A 21,734-nucleotide genomic window follows, 5' to 3' on the forward strand; every position below is an offset into this window, starting at 1 on the left:
TAAGAAAAACAGGGATAATTTGAGTACCATCATTTTGCAACTCCCCATAAATAAATGGGCCTAGGCATTAAGCTTCAACAGCTGCCAACATCAAAAAGAAAAGGCAATAATTAGGCATTGATCATATAGGTAGGAGGGTCGCTGGTCCATTGTTTAAAGAGTTGAGACAGAGGATAGAAATGTTTTAACCTTGCAATAGCTACAGTATATACGTTATTTTCATTTCACCCTAGTAAGGAGAACAATTTATTAATTTTCATGATGTATTCAAAAGGGGTTACTTTTTCTAGTTTACAATGAAGGATGGTGTTGTGCGCATTATGGATGATGAGTGATTACACTTACTTGGATCTGGGTCATGACTGCATTTAATGGGGTCTATGACAGCCAACAGAATGACCCGACATGCTGTGGGTCCCGTGAGGTTCAGCTCAGTCCACAGACGGGGTGAATGTCAGTCCCCAGGGTCAGAATCAACATGGTTGTACAGACCCACAAGAGCCATTGGCCGCTCCTCTGTAGGGCAACCACCTGGGCCTTCAGCGTGAGGCAGACCCTCGCGGTTGTGATTAACAGCCACAGTTGAGAACTTATTTCCCTTTGTAGAGCGCTTTCTTTGCATCTAGTTGAGCAGATGAGATGGCTCAGCAACAGTAATAAAGCCAGCAAATCACCGCCTAGCCTATGTGTTTTTAGCATTGTGCTGTATGTTACTAACTGATTTGCTTCTTCTTGGAGGGCTCTGCAATATACCTAAAATGAACCCAGTGCTTAATAAATTTCCCTTTACTCAAATGTCTATAACCAATTAGTGTTTTAATGCTTGTGGGTTCTTTATAAAGTTTAGATGTGAATGAGTATTAAGCTAGACTTCCAGTGTACAGTATAAGTAAAAATAACATAAAGAAGTTTATTTTTCTTTCATAAATGAGTTTTAACACAATCTTTTTTGTTTGTTTGTTTTGTTTTTAAAGTAAGAGAAGAAGAAAGAGCCAACCTTCCTCCCTCCCCTGCCCCCAATCCAGGCTCCTCCTTGGGGTCCGTTTTGTCCTCTCTGAGCCAGATGTTGTTCTAAGCACCTTGCTCAGGCTGTCCCACGACACTGACGAGAAGTCTCAGTGACAGGCATGGGTGTCCCCGTGTGTGTGTTAAGAAACCGAGTCTCAGAGAACCTCCGCAATTCACCCCAATCTTGCAGTTCCTGCCAAGCAGAATCAGGATGAGACAACGTGGCCCATCTGGATCCAAAGCCCTCACCCCTCCTCCTGCTTCACCAGATGCTCCCCTTGGCCAAGAAGTAGAAGCCCAGTGTCTCTGGGAATATCTTAGAACCTTTGGAACCGAGTCAACCAGGCTGAAGTGATTATATATACAGTATCACACTTGCCTGATCCAGTAAAATGTGTGTGTGTGTGTGTGTGTGTGTGTGTGTAAATTCTTTAATTACTGGGAAGGAATTAACTAAATGAGCTGCAATGCATCTGTGCCCAGAGGCTGAGGCTGTTCTCAAGCCTGGGCTGTTTGCTGTAGGCACAGATGGGGCCTGCGGGATGGTCTTGGAGAGGCTAGAGATCCTGGGAGGAGTAGATTTTTCAGCTCCTTTTCTGAGCTCTTCTTTTTCTCTCACCCTCTCCTCCTCCCCAGCTCACTAAGCGTCAGTCCCTAGGTGCGGCTGGCTCGGGATCCACCGCACCCACAGACACTGGGGAAGATAGGGGAAGTTTCCTTTACAGGTCACATAAACCAAGTTACTTCCAGAAGGAGGCATTTTTCTTCGAGGGAACGAACTCCAGTCTGAGCGGTTCGAAGACCTCCATGTGACCTCTGGCCACAGTTCCTGTTGTTGGCAACAGCACTGGCCTTCGGTGTAGACCAGAGTCACTGACACGACTCACACTGTTAGAGTTTTGAACTTCACAATGACCTTTCATAGCCTTGCTTCCTTTCATCCTAATGCTGATCGAGGTCCCACGATCAGTAAGTGATGAGGCGACCCCCAAACCCAGGTGTTCTTGCTGATTTCAAAACCTGTGTCCTTTCCATTTCATCCCACCCACCCCACCCCCTCACCCCTGCACAGCCCACTCCTAGGATTTGGGCAAGTGAGCGCTTGCACTAAAATGCCTTCAGTAAAGAGTTAGAACTTTGAATGAACAGGTTACCCCTTTATAATATGACTAGATCAGAAAACCAGCATTCAGCCATGCACACCAAAGATGAATGGATTCATCACCTTCTTGCCCTAGAAACGACCTTCAGAAATTGACATCTTCCTCTGAGAAAATGAAGCAGAGAAAAGCACGGCTCGCCAGGGTCCAGGAGCTGCGTGCAATGCATCGCCAGCGAGAACTCCGGCCTCCTGGCCTAGGGGTCAGGGCAGGGTCACGAAGCCCACACAGCTGGCCCGGTTTTCAGACCGTGGAGGTCGCCCAGTGTAATCCCAGGCTGACTGCTTACAGTTAGTAGCCCAAATTGACCTTTCACTTTTGCATCATCAAATCACTTGAAAGTTTTCCAAAATTTTTCCTTCACCGCTTTATTGAACAAAGCTCTATATGCCCAAATTAATCTTTCCATAATTTTCTGTAGGTGGAATTTGATTTAATCTCTTTAAAGGGAAGTAATTTCTTTAATCTTATAATGAGATTTTTGTATTTGAAGTGAAAACCATTCATCAAGAATACAGGGGTTTTTTTTTTTAGTTTTTATAGGTTATTAAAAAGGTTAGCATTCCAGCCCACGTGAAATCTCACAACTCCCCGAGGTGCAGCCCAGCTCCAAGAGGGAAAGTGTGAAAGGAAATGGCCGCGGGGTGGCGGAGGGGCGGGGTGTGCTAAGTGTTCTGGAGGCGCCCCTAGAAGGTCGTCTAAGGACGTGGGGTGCTCCAGGTGAGGACGGAGCCCCAGGCAGTGGGGAGGGGCTTGGAAAAGGAGAGCGTGCCGGAAGACAGCGTGACCAGCCTCCCCACTTCTCCACACTGCTTCATTGAGAGCCCGAAAGCTGCTCTCACTGCATTTCTAGACCCGAAGGTTAATAAGAAGGAGGCTGAGCCCTGTTGAGGCCTGACAGATACGTAAAGACATTAGCCGGGAGTGCAAGTCTTCCTGACCCCACTACTGCCCTGGGTCCGTGGGCCCCTGAGGGGTCAGGGAGCTGGCTCTGTGTCTAGTTTACTCTTTTGGTCTTCTCCAAGCTATAAGGATCCTATCAAAAGAGGCCAAATCTTTGGGAACAGGTCAGATGCAGTCACCATAGCATGGCACCTGCAGTTTGCCCAGCACTGCCCTGGACTTGATGAGAAACCAGGAAAGGACCCAGCCCTGGCCTGCACCTGCCTCACCTGAAACGGATTTTTTCCCCCTCCTCGCTCCTGCACAGTATTTTTTCATTGCCCTTTATTGTAGCTGATTGCATCCTTTTTAGTCCCCCTTCCTAGGCAGTGGGCTTCTCAATGCCGGGGTCCAAGTCTGCCCCACCTGTGTCTCTCACCTGACCCGGGGCCTGGCGCACAGTTGATCCTCAGTAGCAGTTTCCAGGTTGAAGGACTAAGTGGCGTCTCTTGCCCCAGTCCGGGTGCCAGCTCAGAGTGTTAGGGTCAGGGAGCAGACAGCTCGGAGGCAGCCCACGGCACAGGGAGGGTCAGGCCCCAGGAGTGACTGTCTTCCCTCTTGTGCCACAGTTCACTGGCTGTTCACCACATGCGGGGCCAGTGGGCCCCACGGCCCCACGCAGGCCCAGTGCAACAACGCCTACCGGAACACCAACCTGAGCGTGGTGGTGGGGAGCGAGGGCCCCCTGAAGGGCATCCAGACCTGGAAGGTGCCAGCCACCGACACCTACAGGTACGTATGGGGCAGGGGGGAGCTGAGGGGCAGATTCGCCCTCCCGAAGAGGACTGGGGTCCTGTGTACAGGTGCACGTCCCCAGGGTACCTGGGTGGCACGCCAAGGTTCAGAGGCCACAGACTCTGGCCCATCTCAGGGTGTAAGGACTGGAAATGGGGAGATTTGGGAGAAGGGAATACGGCAGCAAAGGAAGGTATGTCCTCGACTCCCAAGGAGCCCGCTTGGGACAATTGTTCGTGGAGGTGATACACATGCATGAGCCAGCTTTAGAACATTTGTGATTTTGTTACTAAGCATTGTAATTACAGTCGGCTACTCTTTGAATATTCCTCCATGCTGTTGAGTAAGGCAGTGCGTGTCAAATTGTGTGGGAAACCAAGGTGCAACACGTGTGAAAGACAAGGTTCTTATCCTCGAGCCTCCTCTCCGGGGACTTCACTATTCTCAGGGAAAGTGACTGTCCTCCAACTCTTGTCCCCTGTCCAGCCCCAAGTCTCATTACTCCACCAGAGCAAAGCCAGGCTGACAGGAGGCCCAGCTCCCCTGGGCCACTTTGAGGTCATGGCCCAAGGCACAGCTAATGGTAGAGCTCAGGTCCGGGGGTCTCATGGTGGGGTGGGCCCCGGAATGACTGGAGGTGAAAGCCCAGGTTGCCGCACCCACTCTTGGAGCATCGGATTTTGCACTTTGGAGTCGAGTCCGAGCGAGAGCAAGGATTTCCAACAAGCCCCTGGGGGGTGCCGATGCAGCCCGGGAGAACCACTGAGTGAGATCAGACCCTGGCCGTGATCCTCACACAGCTCTGTGCCGTGGGCAAGGACAGTGCTGCAGCTTCACTTTACAGATGAGGAAACTGAGGCTCAGAGAGGCAGGAGCCTCCTACAGTCCAGAACCCTCCTGCAGCCCCAGAACATCTGAGGCTCAGGTGCACTGCGGCCCTGCCCACCCCACAGCCAGGCTGCTCAAACAGGGGGGTGAAGGCCCCCAGAGGCTAAATGCAGTGGGAAGCAAGAGCCCTTCCCCTCTGCAGCTGCCAATCCCCAGCGTACCCCCAGCGCCTGGGAAGAAAGGGGGCTTCTCCAGGTGCCCAGTTTTCTGTGGCAGCCCCACCCCTGGGGCCTCAGGGACAAGCGTTTCAGGGAGAGGCCTACGTGCTTTTTACACGGCATCCTGGGCCACGATGCAATGACGAGGGTTGGCTGCAGCCAGCTCTGTGCTCTGGGTCCCACACGTCCCAGTAAATGGCCAAGGACACATGGCCACCACTGACCCCAGCACTGTGAGCTGGCCAGGCCTCTCCTTCCTGCCTGGCTGAATTTCCGTGGGTCAACCCCTGTCCCAGAGCAGGAGGAAGGACTCCTAGAGGGAAGGGGGTGACTATTTGTCGAGGATCCCCAGGGTATTCTTCCTCCTCTGAGTAATGAGGTCGTGTCATTATTGACATTCGCTTGAGCTGGGTCAGAGACAGCATAGCCAGGAAGGCTGGCCCCACGGACCACAGTTGCCCACTTGTCTGCTTCCGAGCACCTTTTTCCGACTTCCTCAGAGGCATTCCATGTTTTGAAAGATTTTTGCCTCCCAGACAAACTGCACTATTAAATAAAAATTAGTTCATTTTCCCACTTGTTGTTAATTAGAGCTCTATCTGAGTCTAGCCAGGTTTCCAATCTGCGTGAACTGCCACAGTATTGCCACACTGTGCCAACATCAGCCGGCATCAGAGAACCGTTCCCACCCTCTCTCTGGAATGCTGAGCCTCGCTCACAGCCCCCAGCACCGCCTGGTGAATGCTCACTGGGAACAAACCCAAGCAGCCGTTTCTCTGTCGAAGCAGAACTTTGTGAAGTGCCCAGATTGGTAAAGGGGACACTTCGAACTGGCCTGAGACAGCACCAGATCAAAGTGGAAGAGTCCAAACAAAGAAGCAGTGGGTTTGGGTTGTCGTTGAACTTTGTTTTTTAACCAGTTAGAGGCTGTTGCGGATGCAGTCATCCATCAGCTCCCCAGGAGATCTGGTCCCGGGACGCCCTTGGGATGCTCACAGCCGAGGATGCGCAAGTCCCATGTGTGAAATGTCACAGTATCTGCATATGAACGACACGCATCCTCCTGTATAACTTAAATTGTTTCTACATTGCTTACAATACCCAATATAATGAAAATGCAAATAGTTGTTCTAGTGTATTGTTTATGGAATAACGGCAAGAAAAAAATCTGTGCATGCTCAGTACAGATACAACCATTCATAGGCCTAACTATATACGAGCAGTCACATCACCAAGAGGTGATGATTTTTCAAGTATTTTTGATGTTCAGTTGATGGAATTTGCATATGTAGAACCCACTTGATGCGGAGAGTCAACTATTTCTGACCTTCACTTCATCCTTGACCCTGGATAAGGCTCTGGGCTTGGATGTAGATGTCTGTTGTCCACATCGTATTCTGAGAAGCAGAAGTTTAATCGTCTGCTTTTTAGAACACACCAAAATGTCCCCAAGTCAGAATATCCATGTTGAGAAGGCAGGTGCCCTTTCTTGGGAAGGCAGTGTTTTCATATCAACTAATCTTTATTTAGTAAGTGCAGTTCATCTGGCAAAATAAATGCAGGGCACATCAGGGGACGTGAGGCAAAGGGTTGGAAGCATTGCTGTGCAATCCATCTGCTCCTGGAAGTGCGGGCGCTCCGCGAGTGCCGCCTGCCTGCTGCCCGGGCGCGGCAGGACAGTTGCTCCAGCTGCCTTCTCTACCTACTGGTCAGAGGGCTGAGGGAAGGGGCACAGATGCCTGTCGGGCACCTGCTCTACTGGGGGGGGGGCACCACTGCTGGGGCTTTCTCAGGGACGCATGCGTACCCCTGACCCCACTCTTTACTGGCCGTTTATCCTGGGCCCATCTCCCACGCTCTACTGCACCACACACCAGGAAGGGGGGAGGCCCAGACAGGGGTGAGGGGTGGGATCAGGGGCAGCACCCAAACCCCCATTCCCCCCCAGCCTCCACTTTCTTGCCCTTCCCCTGGATTTGCCACCCCCTCTGTCACAACAGCAGGGGTGACACAGTCTGCTCCCCCGAGGACTCAGGTTCTGGCGTGCAGACCTGCTTTGCAAATCCCAGTGGACTGTATTAAACACACTGGGTACAGTATATAAACATGAACAAGACGCCCCGCTGCCCAAGAGGGGCCCCAGCCCGTGTTGTGGAGGGGCGGTGGATGTAGCATGTCAGAATGCTGTGGAAAGTACCACCGTGGAGATTCACAGGTCAGAGGCTGAGGGCGGGAGCAGCTTCCACAAGGAGACACCTGTGTTCAGTCTAGAAGGTGGTGAGAGCTGTCTACAGAGTGGAGGGGGGCCTCCTGGTGGGGGCAGTGCCTGGGGCAAAGCCAGGCCTGTGGGCTAAGACGCCTGGCCCTGGGGCTGGAGCCTCGCCTGGCGAATAACTTTAGCTCCCTCTGGTGACAGCATGGGGTGGCAGTGAGGTTGCCACCTACAGAACAGGGAGAGGTTGAGGGCCAGCCAGCACCAGCCAGAAAGGGCTACACACCAGAGCAGAGGAAATCTGGATGGAGAGTGCGGGGTGTAGGGCCAAGTCAGGGAGGTAGAATCGGTGCAATTGGAGGACTGGGGGAGGAGGCAATGCCAAGGTGACAGCCCTGCTGGGGGCCTGAGGAAGCCAAGACAATGAGTGACCGATAGCATCTCAAGGAGCTTGATTAAGGTAATAGTGAGAAGAGCTGATTAAGCGACGTTTCTGGGTGCTGTCCAGTGTGGCTGAAGTGACTCACAACAAGAGCATTGATTGTGGGGGAGGGGGGCGGGGGGGTGAGATGCTCAGCCTCATGGTGTAATGGAGACAGTGCCGGCAGAGCCCTGCTCCAGGGACCACTGAGACTCGGTGTAGTTCTGTGCGTGGCATCCCCACGCAGAGGCGGCGAGCCTTCTCTCACTCTCCCTGACTTCTCCTCTCCCTCTCTTCCTACAACCGCCCACCTTCCTTTCCTTCTTCCCACCTTCCCACCTTCCCAGGGCTCAGCACCCTTCCCAGCCCTTGGTCCTGCACACACACATGGCGCCTACAAAACATTTGTCAAGCACAGTCCACAGCCCCTGATGGCAGTTCTCTCATGGCCCACTTGTTCCTCAGGCATAATGTACAAAAGGCCCCTGATCCCAGCTGGAGCCAACAATCCTGCCAGCTGACCTGGCCACAGCTGTTCCTGTCACTCTCCATCACAGACATTCATCTCCTCACCTGGCTTCAGGGACCACACACAGCTGCGGGGCTCCTACTGTGTGCAGGGCACTGAGCTGTGGAGCTCCCACTGTGTGCAGGGCACTGAGTAGGTGCTGTAGGACTTAGAGAGATGACTGAGACTCTGGAGCATCACAGTCTTTTGAACGACCACAATAGTCAAGCCCTAGATGATTACAGAAGAGAGCCACAAGTCACAACCCATTGTCAGAGTGACTGTGCAGTTAGCCATTGCCGTGAAGAGCACAGAGCAGCAAAAGCTGGGTTAGGGGCGGTGCACAGATGGGCTGCAGGCAGAAAGGAGTTTGGGTCTGATTTCACCACGCGCATTGTATGACCTTGACAGTGTGCATTCCCCTCTCTACAGTGGCCCATCTGTAGAGGAAGGGGCCCCTGAGACCTCTTCCAGCTCCAACATTCCCAGGTGCCTCAGGCTGCCCCGGTCAGGCGGGGTGCTGGGAAGAAGTGCACCCTTGCACATGTGAGTGCAACCTAGAACAGAACTTAGACAGCAAGAAGTAGGCGCCTTGACACCTCGCCCTCCCCTGCTGACCCCAGGGTGTCTCCTCATGGCTCAAATGACCTGTCTGGGTAATCCCACTCTCCACCTGAGCAGGACTTCCCACTGACCCAGGCCCGTACACACTCACACTCTCCTGTGCTCATGGTAGCCCTGTCGGCTAGCATAGGCAGGGCAGGTCTTTCTATCCTGACTTCACGAAGTGGGAAACCAAGCCTCGGAGGAGGGACCAGGGCTTGCCCAGGGTCCCACTGGGTATTCGAAGCAGAGTCCAGCGTGGGATGCCGGGGAAACATGAGGGGCTTCCTGCTTCTCCAAGCAGGGCCCGCTCACTCCTTGCCCCCGCTGCACCCCCCGTTTCCCCTTGAGGTGTGATGCCCACACCGCCACTGGGCCGCACGCCAGCTATGCCCTCATCTCAGGGTCCAGCATGTAGCCACTATGATTTGCTGCTAATTCTTTATTTTAAAAAGATTCACAACTCAATAACAGCACATAACCATAGCCCACAGTCAATAATACAAAACACAAACCCAATAAACATCCATTCTGACCAGGGGCCACGGACGTAGATGAGGAAAAGCAAACAAACAAAAATACGGCGCCAGCTCATTGAGAACGGTATCTTGTAATTTCCAGCAAATTGGAATGACTGCGAGTCATACTCCCCACTTGAGTGGCAGGTAAATTAATTTGTCATTTGTCAGCCATCAGAAATAAATTGTTTACAAGGGATGGGAGAAAGCTTCAGAGATTCCTCTAGGGTCTTTGGAAGTGCCAAGGCTGGCCTGTGTCCCACTGGCTGTCTACAGAGGCGGGGCCTGGGGGACACTGAGCAGCCTTGACCCCAGACTCCCTCGGCCACACCCTCCTCTGCCTACTGCTCTCTGGGAATCAGGGGTCACTGCCTCTTCTGCCTCCCAGAAGCCACTCCCTGGAGAGGAGTGGACAGGCTCGGCCACAGGGGTGTCCCGACATCCCAACAGAAGCTCCCGTTTGTTGCTACTGGCTACCTTTCGGGCACCGAATGAGGTCCCTTATGGGCACTGTCACATTTAACTCTCACAACAGTGCTTCAAGGTAGTTATTAATATCTCCCTTATATCGATGAGGAAACTGGAGCTCAGAGAGGGTAAGTAACCTACCCAAAGTCACACAGCTAGTAACACTGGCAGAGCCAAGGCTAGGGGAGAGGAGCAAGGTGCCTTGGACACAACATTTAAGGGGGCGTTGGCTCCCTGGGGTCACTTGAGTGCAGGGTCGGCACCTGCAGTCTTTTCAGATGCACTACTCATCCCCAGAGGGCAGGAGCCCTTGACCTTCTTTTTCTCCTTGGGAGGGAAAGCTGAGGCTCAGAGAAGTTAACCAAGTTGCCCCAAGTCACACAGCCTACAGAGCAGAGCTCACAGCTCTTTCTATCCCATCTCATCACCAAGAACCCGGTCCAGACCTAGGTGAGGCGGCTTTTGGACATGCTAGGAGGTGGCAAAAAAAAAAAAAAAGATGGCTTAGCGAGGGGGGAAAGTGACAGGAACAAACAACTTATAAAGTATAATAATTTGGCTAAATTTAAACACGTGAAAGATTTCAGATTGATTCATAATGCATGCAGATTGATGCAAATGACTATGTAAATGATACAGAAAATGATGAGAAGTGTAAGCTTACCTCTCAGCCGTAAGCAGGAGTGGGCAGGACCAGGGCTCCATCTCACACAGCAGTTTTCCACACAGACCACCCCTTCAGGTCAAAACACTTCCCAGTGCACCAGGACAGAGGTGGGCTGCCCACACTGCCCATCTCAGCTCTGCACAGAGAGCCTCCAAGCCCACCAGCCCCAGCACCTGCCCCAGGCTTCCCTTCTCTGAGCTGAATGATTCTCTGTGCCTGCCTTTCACTAAAAAGCCTTCCTTTTCCCGCAGCTAGTTAATTGTCCTTATCACCTTCTCCATCGTTCCTAATGGGTCAAAAGCGAGGGTCTGTCTTCTCACACCGCCCTGGCCATGCATGGAGAAGCCTCATAGCAGCATGTTAGGAAGGAAATCGTCTCCATAGGGGAAACATGGGGTGTGGACCAGGATACACCAGGTGTGTGGCCTCAGATGAGTTACTTCATCCCTCTGAGCCTCGGTGTCCTCATCTGTCAAATGAAATTACTAACAGCTAGTGTTTATGGCTCCTGGAAGGGGACATACACATCCATGCCTGGCACGCTGGAGGGTGCACAGGCCCTGGCCCCTCCCACTCTCTGCAGCCCCCACAGCCCCCCACCCACCGCAGCCACCCTCGGCCACCTGCTGCAGGCATACATACCCCAGGCGTCCTGCCTCTTCACCTCCATTCACACAGGCCTGACTCCTACCCTCCGCCCCCTCTGCTTGTCTGAGAGTCCTATCTGTCCATCATCACCACTGTGTTGCAGCTGCCCACCTCCGCCCCACATGCCCCACATGCCCCACAACCACCAGAGATCTCAGTGCTGCCACCAGCATTGGTCCCCCTCCTGGGCCCTGAGCACTGGACGGCCCTGAGTTTGTGCCGAATCCCCCTTTCTCTTAAGTTTCCACCCCATTGTCTTCTGTTGATGTTGACCCCCACTAGCCTGTGAGTTCAAAAAATAAGATGCGGCTCCTACTTGATTAGGGAAGAGGTTGGCATTCTGCAGGGCACACAGGTAGGAAATGGCCCATTCTGGTGAGGGGACCCCAGAGCCCTGGGCCCCCTCCACCTTGTCCCTGCAGTGCAGCCACCCTGATGGTGAGGTCTCCCTTTTCCTAACTATGATCACACTCCCATTTTCTTTGCAAGCCCCTGATGGTCTGGAGCCAGTCTCAGGTCCTCTGGTGCTCAGGACGCCATGCCATGCTGACTCGTGGTGGGTGCCAGGCAGTGCCTGGCCACAGACAGGGTGGCGGGCGCCAGGCTCTCCTCCGAGCTTCGCGGAGACCCCCGTTCCCGGCCTGCCACACTGGCTACCAGTCAGCCCTCCAGGCGTGTCTCTGCAGAACAGGCCTGAGCTCCACCTTAGGGAGCCCCCAGGAGGGGCCTCACATGCATGGGACGTGGGGAATTTCCTGGAATCATATCAGGAGAAGCCACTGTGTTTCCACATGAGCAGCACTGCCTTGCGTCTCTTCCTGGAGGCTTTCCTAAAGGACCCTACATCCGAGTGCACTCGGACACAAAAACCTCCGGGCCCCCAGCCCCGCAGCTGGTCTCTGGGGAGGCGTTGGTACCTGGCATGCTGGCTGGCTGTGAGACACGCCCCCTTGGTTCACCAGCTGGGTCATTTCTTCCCCATCCTTGCTTGACTTTAGCTCAGCAACCTGAGAGGCAGCAGAAATAATCCCACACCCCCACACTGTTTTCGTTTTTATCGGGGTCGGCTGTTTGTGGTCTGTGTGCAGATCGTTCCAGAAGGGGGTACTGGTGGGGCGGGAAGCACAGTCGGTGCTTGCAAACTGTGCTCTCCTCCGTCATTCTACGTGGGACCTTCCTGTGTCTAGACCCCCAGGGGGAGACTTTAAAACTGCCTACAAAGTCGATCCTGCTAACCCCACCATTAATAACGATAAGAATAATAATAGCAATAGTAATGATACATTTGAGCGCTTATTATGTGCCAGGCACAATTCTAAGACTGCGTGTCTCAATTCCTTTGATCCTGACAACACAGGGGCCAGAAGGTAGATTCTCTTATTATCCCCATTTTACGGGTGTGGAACAGGGATGCTAAGTTATCTAAGGTCACGTGGGTCGCTTGATTCTGGACCGAGAGATAAGTCCATAATGGGGACACCCCAAGTATTCAGAACTCACTTACCTCAGTGCCCTACATTAGCACAGACCCCCCCCACTGCCCTCCCCATCTCTCTTTCCTCCTGCCCTTCCCCCTCTCACTCTTTCTTCACCCTGTACCAGTTCTTTACCTTCCAGACTCTGCCTGTGAGGCAGTTCCCTGTACCTCTCCAGACTCGGCTGTCCTCTCCTGACTGGGGAGAGGGGCCTGATGCCTCCCCAAGGAGAACCCTGGGGACCAACCTAGGGGTGCACTGGCCCAGTGGAAGCTGCCGGGCTAGAAGGGAGGGAGTTAGCCCCCATCCTATGGCTGAAGTCCATGTGCTTTGTCCCATCGCAGCATCTCTGGCTACGGAGCCGCCGGCGGGAAAGGCGGGAGGAACACCATGATGCGGTCCCACGGCGTGTCTGTGCTGGGCATCTTCAACCTGGAGAAGGGCGACACGCTGTATATCCTGGTCGGGCAGCAGGGGGAAGATGCCTGCCCCAGCGTAAGTGCCCAGAGCAAGGGGGTCTCCTCCATGTCCACCCAGGGCCCTGGAAGGCCCTGCAGGGGGCACCAATGCCCAACACACTCCTCTGGGAGCTCACGTTCAAAGATGGCAGGGCTCTCCCCTGTCCTGCCTGCAAGTGCCCCTCCCTCTCCAGGACCATCTGGGTGCTGGAGAAGCCAGTGGTGTGGCTGCTGGGGTTTCACAGCCCCGCAGGGACCCAGGCTGAGGCACCGGTTTCATAAGTGACTCTTAAAATGAAGAACCAAATTGTATTTGAATGAGCAAATGGTTGCTCCTTTTAGCAGAAGTGTGAGTTGAAGCTACAGTACTTCCTCGACTTTCTTCCTAAGGCACCACTGTCTTTGTATTAGTACAAACAGACAAATACCAGCTTAACCATTTCTTGTTCAGCTCTTAGGCACCTCTATGTCCATAACTGCATAGAAAAAGTTCTGAAAGATACAGATAGCAGCAGTTGTTTCTGGTGAGGGCACTGCAGTTGAGGGTGCTTTATCCATCAGTAAGTTCTGCTATGGTTGGAGAAGGAGTGCACTTGTATAGTATTTATTATTTGTGTGATTAAAACTGTAAGACTGTAAAGCACAGATCAGGGCTGAAAGAGCATGCAATCCACTTGTCCCATTTTTCAGATGAGAAAACGGAGGCCACAGAGGCGAAGGGACTTGTTCAGAGTCACATATGACACAGCACAGAATAGGGACTTGGGCTCCTGTTTTCGCCGGGGCCTTGGTTTTTATAGCCTCTTCTTCTTCTCCACGTGCAGCCCACCACTTGACAAGCTAGTTTGCCCCTCTCTGCAGCCCCAGAGACAGCCAGCCATTCTGATTTCTGCCCCGGCTTCCAGAGCTCCAGCAGCCACACGAGGGGGAGTTCCAGCAGCAGGAGCCAAGAAAGCTGGCGGGGCTCTGACGTTACCAGGAGAATGAGAAGTGAAGACTAATCAAGCGGCAGCCGTGCAAACTCCTAGCCCCAGCTGTCTGCTTCTTGCCCGTGTTCAGGAGGGGCAGGCCCTGGTAGTGCTGGGTGTCCTGACTGGAGCTCAGCGCCCTGTGGGGCGTGGCTCCCTTTGGGCCAAACCCCGCCCTCACTTGAAGTATAGCTTCCACCTGAGGGTAGCCTTGGGGAACAGGTGTGGGAGCAAGGGCCACTGAGAAAGCAATTCAAGTCCACAAAATAAACTCAGGGCTTCCAAGAGCTACACGCTGGGCTGGAAGCAAAGCAGAGCCTCCCCCGCCTCTGCCGTGTCCGGGGGTTAGAACAAAGCAACGAGAGTAAGCTTCGCAGGTACAACCTTGTGACTGAGAAATGGCTGGACTCCCACTTTTATTTAGCAACTATAATCAGGACTTTTCAACCTGATATAATATATTAAGTCGTTAAATTGCAGGCTGCTGTAATTTCCACAGGTATTTATCGAGTACTAATGTAATTCTTTCATCTAAGCAGAAAGATTGCATTGACTTTTGCAAGGAACTTTTACTTGATTAGATTGTAATCAGTTATGTCTTTTCACAGGACCACATCCTTTTTGTAAAAAAATTCAATTATAATCTACTTGTTCCTCTGAGTTGCTGCACTTTATCATTTCATTAATCAACCTCCTTGCTTTCAAACTTGGATGCGAAGGGAGAGTTCGAAAGTCAATTCTCAGGCAGGGACAGAGGGTGGCCCCCTCTGCTGGTCGGACCAGGCATAGCATGGGCTTGGGGCAGGAGTTGGTCTTCCCTGTTGCTCCCCACCTCCAACCCCCAGGAGTCACTGGGAGAAGGAGAAAAAAAGACTGTTTACAGGCAATACCTCAATCTCGAATTTTCCGAAATGGTGTCTTGAGAGGGTGTCCACCTCCCTGTCCTGAGATGGACTTTTCTGAGCCAAAAACAAACTGAGCCAAACTTGGAAGACCAAGTGGACTCTAAGAACCTCCCTTCCCCCATCCCCCCCCCATCTAGTTTAAAGGAGACACGGGGCGGGGGGGGGNAGAGGGGGGGGGGGGGGGGGGGGGGGGGGGGGGGGGGGCATGCTGTTCACAGGAAGAGGCATCCCCAAGGGCCCAGCGCTGGTGGTGGAGGAGAGGAAGAAAGAGAGCAGGGTTTGAGGGGACAGTGCCCTGGCACCACTGGGTCAGACTGGGCAGCCCCCTGATTTACAGAGGAGGAGACGGGTCCAGAGAGGTGAGGGGCCTGGGCCCATGCATCTCAGCAACCATCTGGCAGAGCCTGTCAAGCAGCCAGGCTGGGCCCCAAACTCTGTGCTCCCCTCTGCCCAGCTGACAGCCCGCATTTCCGTCCCCTGACCCAGGGCCCAAGCCAGCATGCCTCTTGCCCCTGGTGCCCCTCAGACAGCAGTTAGCAGGGCTCCCTTCCAGCAGTGTCCCCCCCCTCACCGCCTCACCGCACCCCACCCCCAGCCCTGGACGGCACTTCACATGCACAGGAGAAATGTCGTCTTCCACAATAACAATTCACAGCCTTCTACCCACACCAAATCTGCTCTAAAAATATCAAATTATTTCCGTCATTAAATCCAAAATGTCATAAAACAAATTGCATCTCAGCTACTTATCTGGAGATTTCTTTAGTGCTCTGTTGCTGCACGCCCCCCCACCCCCACCCCGAGTGCCTAAGTATAAGGAGTGAAGAAAGATGAATTGCCACATCCGCCGGCTGGTTACTCAGCAGCATTCCATGGCGATTAGATGTTTTAGTGGCCTTTTTTCCATTAAGTAAAAGAAAAGTCATCTTCCTCCGAGGTCGGGCTGACGTTTGCCGAGCTCATCTTAGCTGCTGCGGCCGAAACCGGGATGGCTCTTCTGGAAGCCCCGCCCCTTTATTCAGGGATGCCAGGATCTGTCACAGGCATTTCCACACTCCACAGGGACTCCCAGGGGCCTGGGCTCACACCAGCACGTGTGCAGGCTCAGACATGAATCCCAGTAAAACAGCAGCTGTTCATTCAGTCCCCGACACGTGCAAGACACTCTCCTGGATGCCATCCTCTGCCACCCACAAGCTGCGGTGTCTTTGTTCCCTTTCCACACGCGTGGGTCAGAGAGGCCCAGCGCTTCCTCCCCAGTTGTCCAAGGGTATGCAGCTGATTCCAGTTCACACCATGCTCAATGGCAGACACAGTGAGCTCTACTTGGGGCAATGCCAGGGGTTTCTGGAGGCAAGAAATGGGACATGAGCTGGGAGGAAAGAGTTGCCCAAAACAGAGAAACCACTTAGCAGATGATGAGCGGGGAATACAGTCAGTCTGGCCTCCCACCAGTGTTTCTCCTTCTGTGAGCAGTCGGAACTGCAACTCCCCTAAACACCTTGATGGCTCCCCACTGCCCAGACAGTGACGTCCTGCTCCTTCTGGGGTTGTCCCCAAGGCCCCTGCCACCATCCCGTTTAATGCCCCCCACCCACCCCCACTCACACTCCCTCCAGGCCTATCTCCCCACTTAGGCCCCTCTTCAGAGTCCAGAGGACCTGTATAGGTCCTCCTGAACCGCCTCCCTGTCCTGAGATGGACTTTTCTGAGCCGAAAACACTCCTTGGCTTTTCCCCAAATACCCCACTCACCGTCTGGGTTCACGCTGTTCTCCCCCCAGATACCCTAACTTTCTCTCCTTCTCTGTGTTTAAAAATCTCTGTCAGATGTAGTATTCAAATGGGGGATACAGTCAAAATGTCATAACACCTTTGTATGGTGACAGATGGCTACTGGACTCAACATGGTGATCACTTCCTAAGAAAAATGTCAAATCACTATGCTGTATACCTGAAACTAATATAATGTACTTTAATGTTTTTTTTAAATCTCCTTATTCTTCAAAGCCCATGTAAATGCCACCTCCTGCAGGCAGTCTTCCCTGATCACCCGTTGGCAACAAGGGCTCATTCTCCCTCCCCCAGCTTCCCATGCATTTTCTAACTCGGCCATCCTCCTGGTCCTCCTCTAATACTGCCCAGAGTGAGAGTTATCTGGGTATATATTTTCTGGTCTCCTCAACTCAGCTGTAAGCTAGTTGAGGTCTAGGCCCTGTTTTTAAACATAGAAGATCTGTGTGCTGGGAAGTAGAGAAACTTGGGCACAAACCTGAGGTGCTTGTTTTCTTTCTACAGACAAACCAGTTAATCCAGAAAGTCTGTGTTGGAGAGAACAACGTGATCGAAGAAGAAATCCGCGTGAACAGGAGCGTGCACGAGTGGGCAGGCGGTGGGGGCGGAGGGGGCGGAGCCACCTACGTATTTCAGGTGAGGTGGACTGCACCGCCTTCCCGGGGGCGGTGACTCCACCCAAGCGTCATGGGTGGAGCCTCGCGACAGCCCTGGCACCCAAATGCCCTTGGAGATGAGGAAACCCAGGCCCGAGGGGTGCAGGGCGCCCTGTCCGTCCAAAAAAAAGGCAGGCTCTGCTCCTGCTGCGGTGCCAACCCCATTCAGTGCGCACGCCTTTGCCCTCCCTGTCCTTGCGAGCATTTGTCCGGCTTTGTCGCAGCCAGGCCGGAAGCTAAGGGCAGAGGCTTCCCCGCTAGGTCCTCCCACAGGGACAGTGACGCTGAGGGACAGTGACGCTGAGGGCTTAACTTTGAGGTTGGGTGGGGGGTGGTAGAGCCCACCTCTCTTCCTCTCTGCTCTGAGAGTGGAGAGGAAGGAGGGAGCAACGGAGCCTGCTCTGCCCCGCACCCAAACCTCTGAGGTGACTCCGTGAAGCTTCAGGAAAGGGGCCGTGTAGCAACCTGTAAGACTGAGCCCACGCGGTTCTCCTCTGATGGAGCCCGGACTGTAGCAGGAGCTGGGGGTGGGGGAGGGGTGGAGCGCAAGCTGTTGGACTGTTGTAGAGCGCGTTCAAAGCCCTCAGGCCTGCAAGATATCACCCACTGCCCAGCAAACACTTGGACGCCTTAAACATTTAAACCAGGGCGCTGGGGGCCCCAGAAGGAAAGCCCAGCTCGGTGCGCCAACCTCTGAATGTCTCTCTGGCCAGATGAAGGACGGCATGCCCGTGCCCCTGATCATTGCGGCTGGAGGTGGTGGCAGGGCCTACGGGGCCAAGACGGACACGTTCCACCCCGAGAGGCTAGAGAATAACTCCTCGGTTCTGGGACTCAACGGCTATTCCGGAGCCGCAGGTACATGGGTGCGAGCCCGCGCTCTCCCAGACAGTTCTCCTGGACCATGAACGCTTCTTCTCAGCCAGGGCCCTCCTGCGTGCATCTCAATCACCCGCACCTGAGAGGGCGGGGATGGGGGGGGGGGCGTGCTCTGAGATAGGTCCCGGCAGCAAGGGAGGGAGGGCAGGCAGCATCCTTGGGCGACAGAACCCACCTTGCTGATCACAGGGTTGGATTTGCAAGTCACTGAGAACATGAGACCGGCCCCAAGCATTCAGAGGGCCAGCCAGCCCTCCCCAGGTTTTACCAAATGCAGGGGAGGTGAGCAGATGGGGGGAGAACTCTGGGCGGAGTCAGGCCCTCCAGACTCCCAGGGTCCTTCCCCCTGGCCCAGGGTGGCCTGCTCACGCAGCCCCTCCCTGGTGGAGCTCTGTCTGGAAACGGAGGGTTAGTGAGGGCCAGCCACACTGACAGGGGCAGGCACTGCAGGGGGTGTGGATTCTCTGCTTCTTCCAAAATCAGCCATCCCTAGAGAGAAAAGTCACTTCGCTTTTGTATTTTCTCCACAACCAGCGTTAGGGAGGATTATTGAAGGCATTTATCATTTGAGATTAATTAAAGCAAATACTCAAACTTCCTCTTTAATCAAGAGATGACTAGGGGTAGAAGATAGTAGACATTGTTACTGGGTGGACAGTGAAGAATTACCCCCAGCAAGATTTATAGTGCTCCTTACAGAGGTACAAACTTAATACATTAAAAAACGCTTCCACATCTATTGTACGTGTGCTCTTCAAAGCAATCCTGCAGGGTTTTCCAGAAAGATGTTGTTATTCCTGTTTTACAAGGGTCAGTGGGCTCACAGAAAGTTAGTAGATTTTTTTCTCAACATGGCCTGTTTCATGCTCAATCCATTTAGAAAAAAAAGTTGATTTATTTTTATGTTCATTATTTTCTTTCCCACACATTTGCTTGAAGGCTGCCAGATGGAGTAGGGAGGCAGAAACAGTGCAAGGCCGGCGGGTGGGGGCAGGGGAAGGCAGCAGACGGGGTGTCAGGCCCAGCTCGGCCTGATGTACTGACTAGGTGCGTGGCTCTGCGTGCCTGCATCCAGAATTCACTCCTCGTCCCCTGGAGAGCAGGGGCCTTCCGTCTGCCACCTGACACCAGCAGCCACCCACTGGCTGGCAGGAGACAGACCGGCCCTCCAAACACTAAGCACCCCTCTAGCTAACCTCCAAAGGTGACAAAGGGACCCCACGACTTGCCTGGGCACCTTGACTGGCCCTGTGTGTCCCCATGCTAGACCCACGCTTGTTCTTGACCTGGGTTTCATTGTCCAAAAACTGGCACCCTCGTTGTAGCACAACTGTAACCTCTATCCACACCCCCACTGCCCGCCCCCCCACACACACCCCCAATCTCCCTCTGAAACCCCCTCTGGGTCCAAAAGACTCTCCCAGGTTCGTTAACCCTTATGGTTCCAGCAGCCCCACAAACTGCTGTTTCTCCAGGTTTCCCACCCCTCACCTGCTGGAGCCAGAAGGGCTCTGGGGTCTTAAGGGGTAGGCTGCTGGTTGCAATGTCATGTGAGACAGTACTGGGGCGGGAAGGTCCTGGAATCTCCAGAGCCAGCAGGAATCACTTCCCAGGGTCAGCCTGTGGCCTTCAGATAAAGTGGCATTCCACCCCCACGCCGTCCATAGCACGTCCTTGGCAAGAGTTCAAAGCCGCCCCAGGTCTTGGGAAGCACAGTTCCAGTGGCTGCCATTGCCACCAGGGTACCGAGGAGCAGGCAGGCAAGACGCTGCCTGAGCTTCAGAGGGTGGCGCCGTCTGCAGCATGTGCCCTGTCTGCAGATGCCTGCTGAGCCCTACGCTTGGTGGTTGGTGAAGCGTTTCACACACTCACCACCTCCTCTAATCCAAACCTCGACCTGCTGAGGCGTCTCTATCCCCAAGTCACCGGCTCAGGGTGAGGAAGTCCTTGCCCAGGAAGCACTAAAGCCCGTTGGGTTATCGGGTGCCTAGCCCGGGGTTCCTCCAAGGGGCATCTCTGCAGCGGCCTTGGCAGGGCTTGGCAGTCGTCTACTCAGGTTCTGGTGGGTCCCGGCGCTTGTTGAGGTGGGAAGCAGCTGATGGAGCGAAGGCCCAGCACTTCGGGAGCTGGCAGACATGGAGGGAAGGCAGAGGAACAAGTCGAGCCATCGTGCTGCCTGTCCCCCACCGACCCCATTCCTGGCCAGGTGCTCTCGGCTCTCAAGACAAAGACCTGATGGGAAGCAGCGGTACAAGGCATGCGCCCACCAGGACACTCTGCCATAGCTGAGGCAGGTCTCTCTAAGACCAGGGCCACACTCCTGGTCTTCTAGCTATGAAGTGCAGCTCCTAGGCCCCCTCAGAGTACACTGTGTGCAGCTTCCTTTGCCAGAGCCAGCGGCTGACTTGACCTAGCCAGCAATCTCACTACAGTTTCCTCTGTCTCTCCCTGCAGGTGGTGGAGGTGGCTGGAATGATAACACTTCCTTGCTCTGGTCTGGAAAATCTTTGCTGGAGGGTGCCACTGGAGGACATTCCTGCCCCCAGGCCATGAAGAAGTGGGGGTGGGAGACCAGAGGGGGTTTCGGAGGGGGTGGAGGGGGGTGCTCCTCAGGTGGAGGAGGCGGAGGATATATAGGTAAAGATGATTTGTGTTCAAGGTGTCACTCCCCTCCCCTCTTAGTCCTAGGCACCTCCCCTCCCCGTCCTCTCCTGCCCTCCCCTGCCCTCCCCTGGCCGCCCTGTGTGGACTGTGATGTGACTGTGCACGCCTTCTGCTCAGCCTGGGGACCAGCCAGAGGTAGGGTGTTGGCTTGTGAGCCAGCATCCTGCCTCGAGGCTTCGACAGCAACAGCATCAAGATCCCACGTGGTTCTTGATTGCCCCAAAGCCGATGACAAAGGGGCTTTGGCTTCTCGGACTATTCCCCGAGCCACCCCTAAGGATGTGCTGGCTTGAGAACCTCCGAGGCCAGGCTTCTCAACCCTGTGCTTCCCTTGGGATGGCCCAGCCCACGTCCCTGCCAAGCCAGCTCCTTAAGGGCCTGGTTTGTGGCTTCCAGGCTCCAGGACTCCTCACTCTCCTTTCCCTGCCCCGGCCCACCAGCTTCAGAATGCCACTCACTGTGCTGACGGGCACTGCTCCAAAGGGCAACTGCAGGCAGCCCAGCCCAGCCCAGCAAGCAGCTGGCCCCTGGCCCCTGGCCCCAGCTAGAGCAGAGCACGGGAGCATTCTGAAGCTGAGAGGCTAGGAAATGGTGGCTCCACTGTCCCCACAGACTAGGACACACTGCATGCACACACTGTGATGTTCTGTCTGTGTTTTGCTTAACGCTGTGAAAGATGCTTGCATTAACCAGATGCTCTTCTTTTCCAAGCCTTGGGTGGGCGGGTGGAGCCCAGGGGGGAGCCCAAGGGGGAGCCCAGAGATAACCCAGCCCCAGCGGAATGGAGGGACAGGAGCCTAAAGGCACAGGGGCCCTTCCCCCATGTCCCGGTCCCTACCCGATGGCACTGGAGCAACTCCTTGATGCCACCACCCTGGCCAGTCCCAGAAGAGGCACTATGGGGCTAACCGCCTGGGGAAACTAGAACTTTTCCATATCTCGTTTGCATGCACTGCTTCCTACAGGGCCCTAGTAGAGTGGGGACTCCCCCGTGGGAGCT

At 54.1% G+C, this 21,734-nt stretch overlaps 2 protein-coding genes across 2 annotated transcripts; both read left to right on the forward strand.

Moving 5' to 3' along the window:
* The first annotated feature begins 358 nt into the window (after positions 1-358).
* Positions 359-17,489, forward strand: LOC119001469 (ALK tyrosine kinase receptor-like). Its single transcript, XM_037066902.1, has 5 exons — positions 359-410; positions 3,569-3,842; positions 12,756-12,906; positions 17,040-17,171; positions 17,394-17,489. The coding sequence occupies exons 1-5, from the start codon at positions 359-361 to the stop codon at positions 17,487-17,489; spliced, it is 705 nt and encodes a 234-aa protein (XP_036922797.1).
* A 248-nt stretch (positions 17,490-17,737) lies between these two features.
* On the forward strand, positions 17,738-21,027 carry LOC119001470 (ALK tyrosine kinase receptor-like). Its single transcript, XM_037066903.1, has 3 exons — positions 17,738-18,049; positions 20,525-20,650; positions 20,852-21,027. Exons 1-3 carry the CDS (start codon positions 17,905-17,907, stop codon positions 21,025-21,027), a joined length of 447 nt encoding a protein of 148 aa, XP_036922798.1. The 5' UTR covers positions 17,738-17,904.
* Positions 21,028-21,734: the final 707 nt, after the last annotated feature.

The sequence above is a fragment of the Sturnira hondurensis genome, unplaced genomic scaffold (genome assembly GCF_014824575.4).
Source record: "Sturnira hondurensis isolate 20B ecotype Veracruz unplaced genomic scaffold, ASM1482457v3 Scaffold0016663, whole genome shotgun sequence".
Classification (NCBI taxonomy): Eukaryota; Metazoa; Chordata; class Mammalia; order Chiroptera; family Phyllostomidae; genus Sturnira; species Sturnira hondurensis.